At 42.5% G+C, this 11,589-nt stretch overlaps 1 protein-coding gene across 1 annotated transcript in view; it reads left to right on the forward strand.

Moving 5' to 3' along the window:
- Positions 1-11,589, forward strand: part of LOC138632784 (cytosolic carboxypeptidase 4) — a 90,960-nt gene that overhangs the window by 22,312 nt on the left and 57,059 nt on the right. The window contains 3 exon segments of the mRNA XM_069718605.1: positions 2,349-2,442; positions 6,296-6,333; position 11,589. The exon segment at position 11,589 is cut by the window's right edge and continues 208 nt beyond it. Of these exon segments, the coding sequence (XP_069574706.1) occupies positions 2,349-2,442; positions 6,296-6,333; position 11,589 (133 nt within the window).

The following is an 11,589-nucleotide window of genomic DNA, read 5'->3' on the forward strand; positions in this document are numbered from 1 at the left end:
CATGTTGGAGAAGCCAAGTGCCATCGCCACAGTTTGGTTTATTTGAACTCAACGTTTTTTCTCAGAAGGTCCCACCAGAGCTCCGTGGTTTCACTCCGACCCTCCTGCGATGAATTCACGGCACACAGCCCCTCGAATAACAAAGAAAACCCACCTGGTTGCGCGCCTGACCTCAGACAAAACCTTCAGTTTTGGTTTGGGCAGTGACGTTCTGCTCCTCGGAAACGTGACTGTCACTAAGAACACCTCTCAAGGCTTAGTGCTTCCTTGTCGCAGCCCTCCTGCAGCATTGTAAGGGTCTCCGTTACCGACTTTCAGAGTTTGATACAAAATCTGATGTGCGTCCTCTGGTCATGTCCACCGAAAAATCGCAGACGCGCGCGGTCCACTGCTCACAAAAACGTGTGGAACTCAGGAACTGATGATGATGACCGTACCAGTTGTAACAGTTACTCATTACTTAGTGTTACTGACTTTCTCCTGCTCTGCGCACTGTCTCTTACCTAAAGCTTATGTCTATAGTAATAATAATAATGCACTAACAGGACAAGATGTGCACAAAGGAGTAGATTGTGGGCTATTAAAGTATTAGTTACATGTCATACATTTACAATGGCTTTGAAATGACAAAAAGGAAAACTGGCACTTTCTCTTAAAATGCTCGTGGTCCAGAGGATTTAAAATTGATGGCTGGATTCAAGTAGAACAGCAATGTGTGGAGAGATGCTGAAACCTCTAATTTTACATTTTACATATCATCTTACTTGTTTAGCCTGTATTTAAAAGATTGTAACTGTCACAGTTTTGGTTCAGTGTGTTCCCTGTATCACTTCCTCCACCCACCAGATGTCCTCAGTCTGTCTCTCTGTGCTCAGTGTCCTTCCTGCCACTTCCACCTCACCTGTTCCCAGCCCACCTGCAGTTACTCTGCAGTCAGCCCAGTATATCTACTCCCATTCTGCAGATCAGAAGTCTTCATGGTTCGGAGTGTAAAGCTTTACATTTGAACTTCTGTTTCTTTGACAAATATGTAGTCAACTGTGGATCCTGCCTGTTTCAACACATCACTGTAGGAAAAGTCTCTGTTTCCTCCACACCTGCATCAGTGTGGTGCGTTTGGGTCCTTGCCCTCATTGAACTGTGACAATAACCGGCAATGTCTTTGAAAGTTCTGTTGGAAGGACTTTAATGTGTTAGGTGCCATGAAATGACCTGTGTTGTGATTTGGTGCTATATAAATAAAATTGAACTGAATTGAATTAGACATCTGAATATGTGTCCCCGAAGGGGACGTCACAGCCTTCTTTTCCACTTTCTCCATGTAAGTAGGTTAAACTGGGGAGCCCACGGTGCTCCCACGGTTCTGACTATGGTACTAAATGTGAAGTAGAATCAGGACCAGACATACTTGGACCGTGCTGAGTGTACGGTCGCCTGTAATTTTCTTTGGACTAGTTCCATGTCTTCAGCAACAGGGACGGAACATCATCTGAGACTGTTTCATCCGTCTCCATAGTGATGTCCCTCACTTTGTGTACAAAATATATAGTGTTCAGTGCTGCCTTACAACAGATTAAGAAACGATGTCAGAAACTTGGAGAAGATTATAGGTTGCTGTGTTAATCAGACTAATAATAGGCCGTAACGGCACATCTTGTCTGTGTACCAAAGGTAAATCTGTTTAAGCGGCTACAAGGATCCAATTTCAGGGGTATTCAGGATGCTGAATAATGTCTCAGCTTTCTCCTGATAGTCTATCTGCTTTAATCAAATAATGCATCTACCTTCTTCTGCGGGAGGGCTGATGATGATGATGAGGATGATGATATGGTCCTTACTGAGACATGATTAGGTTCCTCTAGTCTGCTTCTGACTCTGTGCCTTCTGAAGGATCTTGTTAGCCAGGTGTTCCTTGACAGCAGATTTCATGCGCAGGTAAACCTGGTCTGTCTGCTTCTGAGATTTATTCCCACGTGGTTCCCGTAGTCTGCCATTTTACGTGCTGTTCAGTTACGAGTACCTTTAGCAGTCTTGCGGTGCTGGGATTGCAGCTATTCCTCTGTGAATGATGCACATGGCCATGATAATTTATGCTCACAGCTATTTGCATATAAAACAGATTACCAGTTTTATGTTGTTAACTGCTAGATGTTAAACTCTCTCTGGGATTTTCTACCAGGATTATTGAAGATGTATCAAAGAGGTGTATCAAGGGGGAAGAGTTTGTATACTGTCCTTATGTGTAACTAAAGATTGAGGTTCAGGTCCCTCCGGTCATCCACTGTGTTTAAACTCGCTTGTCAATGGCCTCGGTGATGGTGCTGAAGTCTGTTGTGTTCTTCTTCCAGTTTCTACAGCAAACCTAATTGGAGAAAACCACGGACTGGACGTCATCTACCACCTGATTCCTCCGTACACCACCAAGCACCTCCACTCCATCAAGTAAGTGTTTCCCACTGATCACTTTACTCCCCAGTAGATCTGGTTCAGAGAAGTGGGCTGGAGGGAAGTGGTTAAACTGGATAACCAGGACTGAAAGACACGGTGCAACATTAGCATCCAGTCAACACCTCCCATGCTGGACACTCACCTTACCTAGTAAGTGCCTGCTAATGTGCAAATGAGTAGGAGTTGATGGAGGGTATAATTTGAAATAACATTATCCTCAGGACATAAACGCAGACCATGAAGCTCTGTCACTGATCATCTGTGACTCATTTATACTCTGGAAATCTGTGGAGCTACAATTAGTTTCTGGTTAACAGGAGGCAACATGAACAAACCATTACATTCTAATGACCTCTATTTATTTAATTTTTTAATTTGAAGTAGGGATCATTAATGGTTCCAGATTTAAATGTCTGATATAGTAAGATGCTCTTACTTTGCCTGACATCTTTACTGCAGATTTAGTAGATCTACCAAACCAGTCCATATAATCTACGATGGTAAATCAATAAAGGAGAAAGATATAACCATAATGAGTAACTGTTACAAATTTTGCCGCTTGATCATCATTAGTTCCTGATTTCCACACCTTTCTATGAGCAGTGGAGCGTCGGCGATGTTGTATGCACCTGAAACTTTAATGTAGAGCGAACATCAAAGTTTGTGAAACATTTCTGGGGAACAGAGAGAAATCGCAGGAAGCCAAATCCGGTGGGTAGGAGAGGTGAGGAGTGACGATTGTGTTGTTGTGGGTGAGAAACTTGTGCGTTTTCATGGCGCACCGTCATGTTGGAGAACCCCGTTACCATGGCGCCACAGTTCGGGTCATCTGAACTCAACGTTTCTCCTCAGAAGGTCCCAGCAGAGCTCCGAGGTTTCACTCCGACCGTCCTGGGATGAATTCACGGCACACAGCCCCGCGAATGGCAAAGAAAACTCGCCTGCTTGCTCCTGACCTGATGCGCCTTTTTGAGTTTTAGACGGTGACGCTCTGCCCCTCGGAGACGTGAACGTCACTCAGAACACCCTCTGGTCATGTCCACGAAGAGTTCGCCGACTGCTCACAAAAACGTGTGAAAATCAAGAACTGATGGTGATGAAGCGACACAATTTGGACCAGTTACTTATCAGGGTTATATCTTTCTCATGCTCCGTGCACGAGCATGAGCAGTTGCCTCGGAACTTATGATTTACCCTCGTATACTATTCAGGGCTGTTTTAGAAAGCTGAAGACTGAAGTATATCTCTGCTCTGTGATGGTTTATTTTCCTAATTTCCACATTGTTGTCTTTGTGTTGTGTTTTTTTGGCCTCTGTGTGTTTTTGCAGGGAGTATGGTGTAGGTTTTATTGTGGTCTACTCAGGGGGCAACTCCGGGCTAGTTGGATAGAGATTTGTTCGTGTTCGCATTAAGAATTACAGAGAAACATTGTCATTATTACTATCCTGTTGGTCTGGATACATACCTACTCATGCAGAGACTCCAGCTCTTGTGTAAACCACCGTCCTTCTCTTGGATTGCATGTCCTCATCTCATCTGTCTGTCACCACCGATGGCACTTCCCTTAATACACCCAGCGGAGCGTGCCAAAAGCACCAGGCGTGCTCTCTGCTTGGATCCATGTCAGGTGTACCAGCTGCTGGGAAAACTCCTGTGCTCTGACATCGCACATTTATTGCCCTTATAGTCAGATTTATTTATTATATTCACGTTAATTGTTCCAACACAGTTCTTGGACTCCGCCAGCTGCTACGTGTTAGAACTGGCTGTGAATCCCTGTGATGTAATGAGAGCAACATCACCACACTTTGTTTTGTAAATGTGAGAGAAAGCTAACGTGTCTGTCACTTTGTTCCATCCAATTATCCCTTTTAATATGGCAACCATTAGATGTTCTAGTTTTAAAGCAGTGAAGTCAGTCAGACTGTCCAAACTTCTACAGCTGCTTCTTCTTTTCTTTCCCTCCTTTAAATCATTCCAGATGTGAGTTACTGTAGAATGCAAAGGAGATATTTTATAGTATTTATATTTATAGTTTACCATTCAGGGTCTACTCAAAGCTTAATTTCCCCTGTACTGGCTCACAGTCCAGCTGGGACATAAACAGGACTCAAGATTTATGCATCATTTTGGACTATTATCACAACAATATTAATTTGACAGATGTCAAAAATCACAAAGCATCAGCAAAACAAGGCTTATAGTGAACAGATTTGAACTTCTGTTTTCTCATCCACCATGTAGTCAGGCTGTAACACCTATATATATATATTTTTTCCCAACTTATGATTTAAAAAAACAACAACAACAAAAAAAAACAGGATGAGAATAGAGTCATATCAGATGTTAAAATGTTTCTGCAGCATATGTCATCTCAGGGCAACGTAAGATCAAGACCATACAATATTATAGAAACCCTTCAAGTCCCAGATGAGTAACAGGAAGACATCTTCCGACAGAACCAGGCTCAGAGGTGCATCAACCTTTTAGAATGACAGGAGAGCAGAGAGAAAAAAAAAGAACAGCACAGTGAGACAAACAATGAGCAGTGTTCAGATTGGTGAGTCAGTAACACAGATCAGAAACATGCAGCTGCAGAGATCCCTGCAGGAAGGAGCAGAGAGAGGAAGAAGAAACTACAGCAGAGAGAAGACACAAAGTTAATGAGGTGCAGTGGTGGCCGATACAGTCGTGGACTCGTTGTTGTTGTCAAAAAACATTAAACTATATCAAATATGTCCTTACTCTTCAACTGTATCTATCATCTGTAAGATGGCACAGTTTTGTGTGTCAAAATGAGACAAAAGAGAAGAACTCTCGCAGGCTGGTGGAGTTCAATGCAAAAGATCTTTACTGCATGTGAAAAAAAGATAAAGCTAAGACGGAGAGTTGGTGTCCATGGAAAGCGGCTCTGAATACGGCTTTACTACAAATCCTCTTTATTCCATTTACCTTGTCATGATTTTCAGAGCCCTTTTAAAACCTTATCAGTGTCAATGTCTGGTGATTAGACAAAAGATCATCCCGTTTGGTATCAACTGACACCCACGCCTCGAGTTTTCATATTTCATGTCGTACCATATTTATTTAATGTTATTTTCATGGAATTTTCCATCTAGCAGGTGTCATGTGCATCTCTCGTCAGGGTCACTTTGGCCTGTTCTTGACCTGTACTGATGCTTCTCAGAGGACAGATGTAAATGCATTTTTTTAATTACTTTTTTAGATACTTTAATCTCTCAATATTTCTTTACTGAATATATATATATATACATATATATATATATATATATATATATATATAAAAAGTTCACAATGTGCTTGTTTTAATCTACCATTATTTTCAGGATTTACAGACATAAAAGACATAAAATGAGAGAATATTCTCCCCTTTCTTAAGGGCTTAAAGGCCTCGGATGGAAGAATAGATGTGCTATGTATTTCAACCTTTTGAGTTTTTCCCTCCTAGCCTATGTGGGAATTGTTGGATTTCTCTAAATAATGTTGTAAAGTTCTGCTGTAAGCACTTGAATGTTTCAAGTGCCATGAAATAACCTGTGTTGTGATTTAGCGCTATATAAATAATAAGTAATCACTGATAGAGGATTATACACTACACTTTAGTCTGTAAAACAAAGAGTGTAAAAAAAGGTGAACTGCTGCTTTTTCTACAAATATTATTATTGATATCTCCCAAAAAAAAGGGTTTCAAACTGTTTTCTTTAATTACTATCACACACATCTTCAGTCTTTTAATCAGTCATTTGGCCTGTTTAATTAAAATGGATCTGAAGAGTGGTAATTTAAATATCTCTGATACTAATGTCTCCCTTTGTTTCTTTTGCAGGGCAGCCATCAATGCCTTAGCTGTTCTGCTGTGCACAAGTAAGTGTTTTACCAGCTGATGGTTTCATTACCGCGCAACCCCTGCTAGCCCACGTTTAGGACAGACGTGTGAGAACTGCCTGTTGAATAGTCTGAAAACAGTCTAACAAGGTGGACAATTAGTCCCATTGAGATGCAGTCGTGAAAACAAGTAGACCTTTTAAACTACTTCTTCCAGTGAAACTCTGTGTGCCTGTTCTTCAGGGTGCACATGCAGAGCTGCTGCAGACGCTCCTGTCTCAGCTGATAAGTCCACGGTAAAGATTTCTTTCTCAGTAAACTTCCTGTGCTTCATAACGGCTTGATGTATGAAGTTTGAGAAGTGCATGTGAATCCAGGAGGATCACTGGAAGCTGTAAATGTGGAGTCATCGTATTTCTGGACTGGTTTCTGTTTGGTTTCTAATGATCTTTATAACCTTAGTGGATTTTAAGATGTGTGACATTTAGAGGGCCAAACACTCTCACTGTTAATGGAAGTGAAGCATAATTCATGTATCCACACAGTTTCATTAAAACTGAATGTGTTGTTTTTGTATAATCCTGCAGACAAACAAATAAACTGAAAACAAACCCTCATTGGTGGAGGAAATAATAAGAAAAGAAACTAGTCAGCATGCCAACATGCTTGATATCATTAGTTTGCCATTAGGAATTTTATCATGATTTTTTTTTCAACAAGAACATGCATTTAAAAGTGCATCATGACATTTGAGGTTCACCACAGTGAGCGGTGGGAAAGTTGTTCTGGTGTTTATACAGTGTTGGAGTAAAGTGAACAAAGAGGATTTAGCCTTTCAGATGAAAAGCCTGAATCGCCATAGAAATGGAAATATAATCACCAGTACCTCATTCTTTGAGGTTGAAAAGCCTTTAATATGAAATATATAAAGTTTCAGCATAAAAGAGGAGAAGCTGAGAGCATCCAGGTGGTGTGTGTGTTTATTACATTACATATATAAAGTATGAATATATACTCATATTATTCAGTGTATACTTCCTGTTTCCATTTTTGCAGCTCAGACTCGCCTGAGAAGATGTTTTCATTAGACCAGGGGAAGGATCACTCTCACCACATGGAAACGTCACATCATGTCCAGTCCAGGGACATTTTATGAGGCACAAAGGTGATGTGGGGAAGCTGGCGAACAAAGGAAATTACACAGACATACATGAGACAGAGTTCGATTACATTCAGAAGAATTCACGAGGTGGAGAAAACCAGGATCAGGACAGAGACTGATGTCTGATATGCAGAATCATCTTCAGGTTGTTTGAACAATTATTTAAAATACAGCTTTTTAAAGCAACATGTCTCAGACACTTTCATGTGTCTCTGTGACCTTTGCCACAGGATGGTTCACACAGTAAACTTCTCTGAGTGCCACACCAAGGTTTTTTCCCCGGAAACATTTCCTAATGTCAGTGAGCTGTCAGTCATCCTGCTGTAAATATCTCTGACTTGTTTCATGCACTGTGAATATAGATGATACAATTTGCAGCAGGCTGCCAGAGAAAGTTCCCTGCATATCTGAAGACTTCCCTGTTTATGAATACATCCATCCATGTCTGCTCTGTTGTTGTTTAACACACACGGGCTGACAGATGGGAGAGCAGCCCATGCTATCTAACTGGCAGTAAATGATCATAATTCATATGAAACCTGTCTGCTTCTCCTGTGTCATGTGACATACGTTGTGGTGGTACTTTGGTTTATCCTGCAGGGGGCACTGTTGCACTGTTTCCAATCCTGTAGCCTTTACAGGCTCAGCACCTGTTGGACGTGATCATGCTTGTCACACTGTCAGCGTGAGACACCCTGAATGGAGAAAATGGTGTTTTCTTCTTCTGTGGTGTTGCCATTGCTCTCACAGCGAGTCTGTGTGCAGTATTCTGGTTTCATGTACAGTTCCCTCTGTCTCTGTCTCTTTGTTTAGTAATTCTGTTCTGCAGCGGTGAGCCAGTGATTTATCCTCTCCTGCCGAGAGACATCGCAGTGTGTGTCTCTGTGAGGAGCTCTTGGTTGTTAGCTTCGGTTGTTGCCTATTAAATTGACGCAGGGTGTGTTTGTGTGTTGTTGTGGGAGACAGAAGAATTAATGAAGTCATTTCATTAGCAAAGCTACCCCAGCTGTCAGAAGCACCTGGTCCGCCCCCTGGTGGCTGCAGTGTTGATTACACCACAACATCACAATGCGGTGGCTCAGATGGTCGAGTGTGTTGTCCACTGATCACGAGGTCGATGGTTCGATCCCTGGGTCCTCCTCTCCACGTGCGGAATCACCCAGACAGCAGTACAGTTCTCTGAAGCATTCGGTCAGACACAGGCTGCGTGGTGTGTGTTTCACCTGCACTGCACGACACAACTGCGTCCAGCTGTGTCTCCTGCGGCGCTGCTGCTGCTGCTGCAGCTCCTTCACTGAATTGCTTGTTGATGGTCATCAGCAATGAATGTTTGAGGTCTGAAGAGCGACGTTCACATGCAGACGCTGAAAGACAAAACTTTGCCCTTCACTTGTTGAATTCTCACCATGACATAATTAGAACCTACACTCTTTCTGCTGTGATTGTATGTTTGATCACAGATCTTTTTCCTGTCCATTTTAGCCGGGAGCTGTGTAAACTGGACTTCAGGTCTGTTGTTTAGATGACGCACACGCAGCCACAGAGCCTCTCCTGCAGGCTGTTTTACAGCTATGTGGCCGCTCCGACCTGTTAACACGTGAGCTAAAACGAAAATGAGGATGCCGCGCAGGCAGGATGTCACAGGCTTCACATACACACAAGGTGAAACTTTACAACGTCTAGTTTAAATACACCAGTCGGTCAGTCAGTCGTACTTGAATAGCTTTGTGGAACAGCGGAGGGACATGATTTGTCAGGCACGGATACAAACACCTTTCTTGTTAAAGGTATACATTCACTGGTGGTTTGAATTTGTACATGAAATTTGTTTAGCAGATAAAAGCAGAATATCAGCCAACAGATCCTTCAAGCTGAGTCCTGAATGAATTCTATTAAATCAGAGTGCTTTAATGAACAGACTGGATTCACCTGTTTCACAGTGAGAGTAGAAACCGTAAGCTGCAGGACTTCCACACACAGAGGCTGGAAACCTGTTGGACTGCAGATAAACTATCAGATCAGGAAACAGTGACGCCGGTCTCTCTGTTTCTCACAGTTTCTATTTGTTGTGTACTGCCTGTTAAATTTCTCGTGTCAGAACAGAGTGTGCAGACTGTGTGTAGTGACAGTTCAGAGAGTCACTGCTCCAGAGGCACCAAGAGATTTAAAGACCTTTGAGCTTTTTTTTTTTCATGATTTATGTAATATTGTTCTGTGCTTCACGCCAAAGTGCTCCGAACATCAAGGGACCTGCTTTCGCTCACAAACTAGAACATCGACGTGCTCTCAGTGTTTCACTTTGATCTCTAATTCAGTGTTTGGTCTGAACATAAAGGAAACAATTAGGCTGATATCAGGTCCTGTTTGTAGATGGGAAGGATTTGTCTCCATGGTGACCAATATTTTACACTGCGGTGTGTGTGTGTGTGTGTGTGTGGCAATATTTAACATACTGCCCACATTTAACGTAAATTTAACATAATGTTCCTTTCAGCATATCAGCTTTGTTTATTAAAGTTAACATTATCAGTAAAATTGTAAAAATATGAACCTTTTGCTGTGAAGTGTGGGACAATTGGAAACACTAACTAATCATGCAGGAGTTCATGTAAAATGAGACTGATGTCTCCGAGACTATTGCTCCGGTGCATTAATGGGAAACCTTCCTAATTGCCAAAGGATCTTTTTCATGCTATCATATCTAAATCTCTTAATTGTTCTCGTTTGCCAACAAAAAGTCACTCTGAGGTTGGAAAATTGCAGAACAGGTGAGATGTTGACGTCGTGCAGGTGAAGGACATGAAAGCCTTATAAACAGCACAGCTGATGATAATTATAATAATAATAACGATAAAAACAGGGGTGGACTAATTCTGCCACCGAGAGGATCTCAGCTGTCCCGTCACTGAAGGAATCACTGCTGCTTTCTGCTCAGACTGCGGTTGTCCTGCTTGCTTTGATCAACTGTTGCACCACGTTGTCACTTGCAAGCTGTGACGAACGCCAACTTCTGATGATCACATTGATTCAGGACCTGCTGAATGTGGGATTTCTTTCTCCCTGAGTCATCAAAACGCTGTTGGCTCCACATGAGTCAAACCTCAAACACTGATCAGTATGTTTCTTTATCGTCTGCACAAACTTACACATGTCCCCATCAGTGAATGTAATCTCAGTCTAAGAATGCCAAACTGTCATTTTTCGCATCCTCCATGGTGGATTTAATGTTTGACCACCAAGTTGATGTGGTCGGTGACATGCGTTACCAGGGAGAACGTGATGAACGAGATCAAGCTTGACTGGAGGACTGTGGCTGTCTGACTGAAAAGGAGGCTGACGGGCCACATGTTGGGTGGAGGGTGACTGTAGTTTGGACTCAGGAGGGACTTCTGCGTTCACCGAAAGAGGAACAAAAAGGCAGAAATAGACTCGACAGAAATGGCAGACTGAAGGAGACCAGAAGGTAAATAAACAGAAGATGATAGCAGAGTGGAAACGTGAGAATGATGAAGGGTGTGGAAAACAAATGAGGGCAGGAAACGAAGCAACAAGATGAGTGAGTACTTCAAAATAAAACACATCCAAAATATTCTTGCAGAATCATGTTTACGTTTACAGGAGAAGCTGTGTGTGTGTGTGTGTGTGTGTGTGTGTGTGTGTGTGTGTGTGTGTGTGTGTGTGTGTGTGTGTGTGTGTGTGTGTGTGTGTGACCCGAACCTGCTGGAGTCGGTCCACGGGGAATCAGGATGACCTTTAATGTCACTGCAACATGCATGGCTGCTGCACTGATCTGATGTGGTCGCTCATAGATGTGAAACACGCAGCATTACATATTTAAACTCTGTTTTTGTGCTGCAGCTCATCTGTGTGCATCAGAGCAGATCAAAAGCAGCAGATACAAGTCGGTCTTGAGTACATTTCTGGATTTGATATTTGTTCGCTGAGTCCACACGCGGTCTAGTCAGTCATTGATGTCAGCAGAAGCATCATCCCAGACATGAACCTGCTGATGTCCCTGTCTGTCTGTCTGTCTGTCTGTCTGTCTGTCTGTCTGTCTGTCTGTCTGTCTGTCTGTCTGTCTGTCTGTCTGTCTGTCTGTCTGTCTGTCTGTCTGTCTGTGTCTCCCTCACAGA

This window comes from Brachyistius frenatus, unplaced genomic scaffold, assembly GCF_029030835.1.
Source record: "Brachyistius frenatus isolate BFR_SWC_R1_liver_20210118 unplaced genomic scaffold, ASM2903083v1 Contig_194, whole genome shotgun sequence".
NCBI lineage: Eukaryota > Metazoa > Chordata > Actinopteri > Embiotocidae > Brachyistius > Brachyistius frenatus.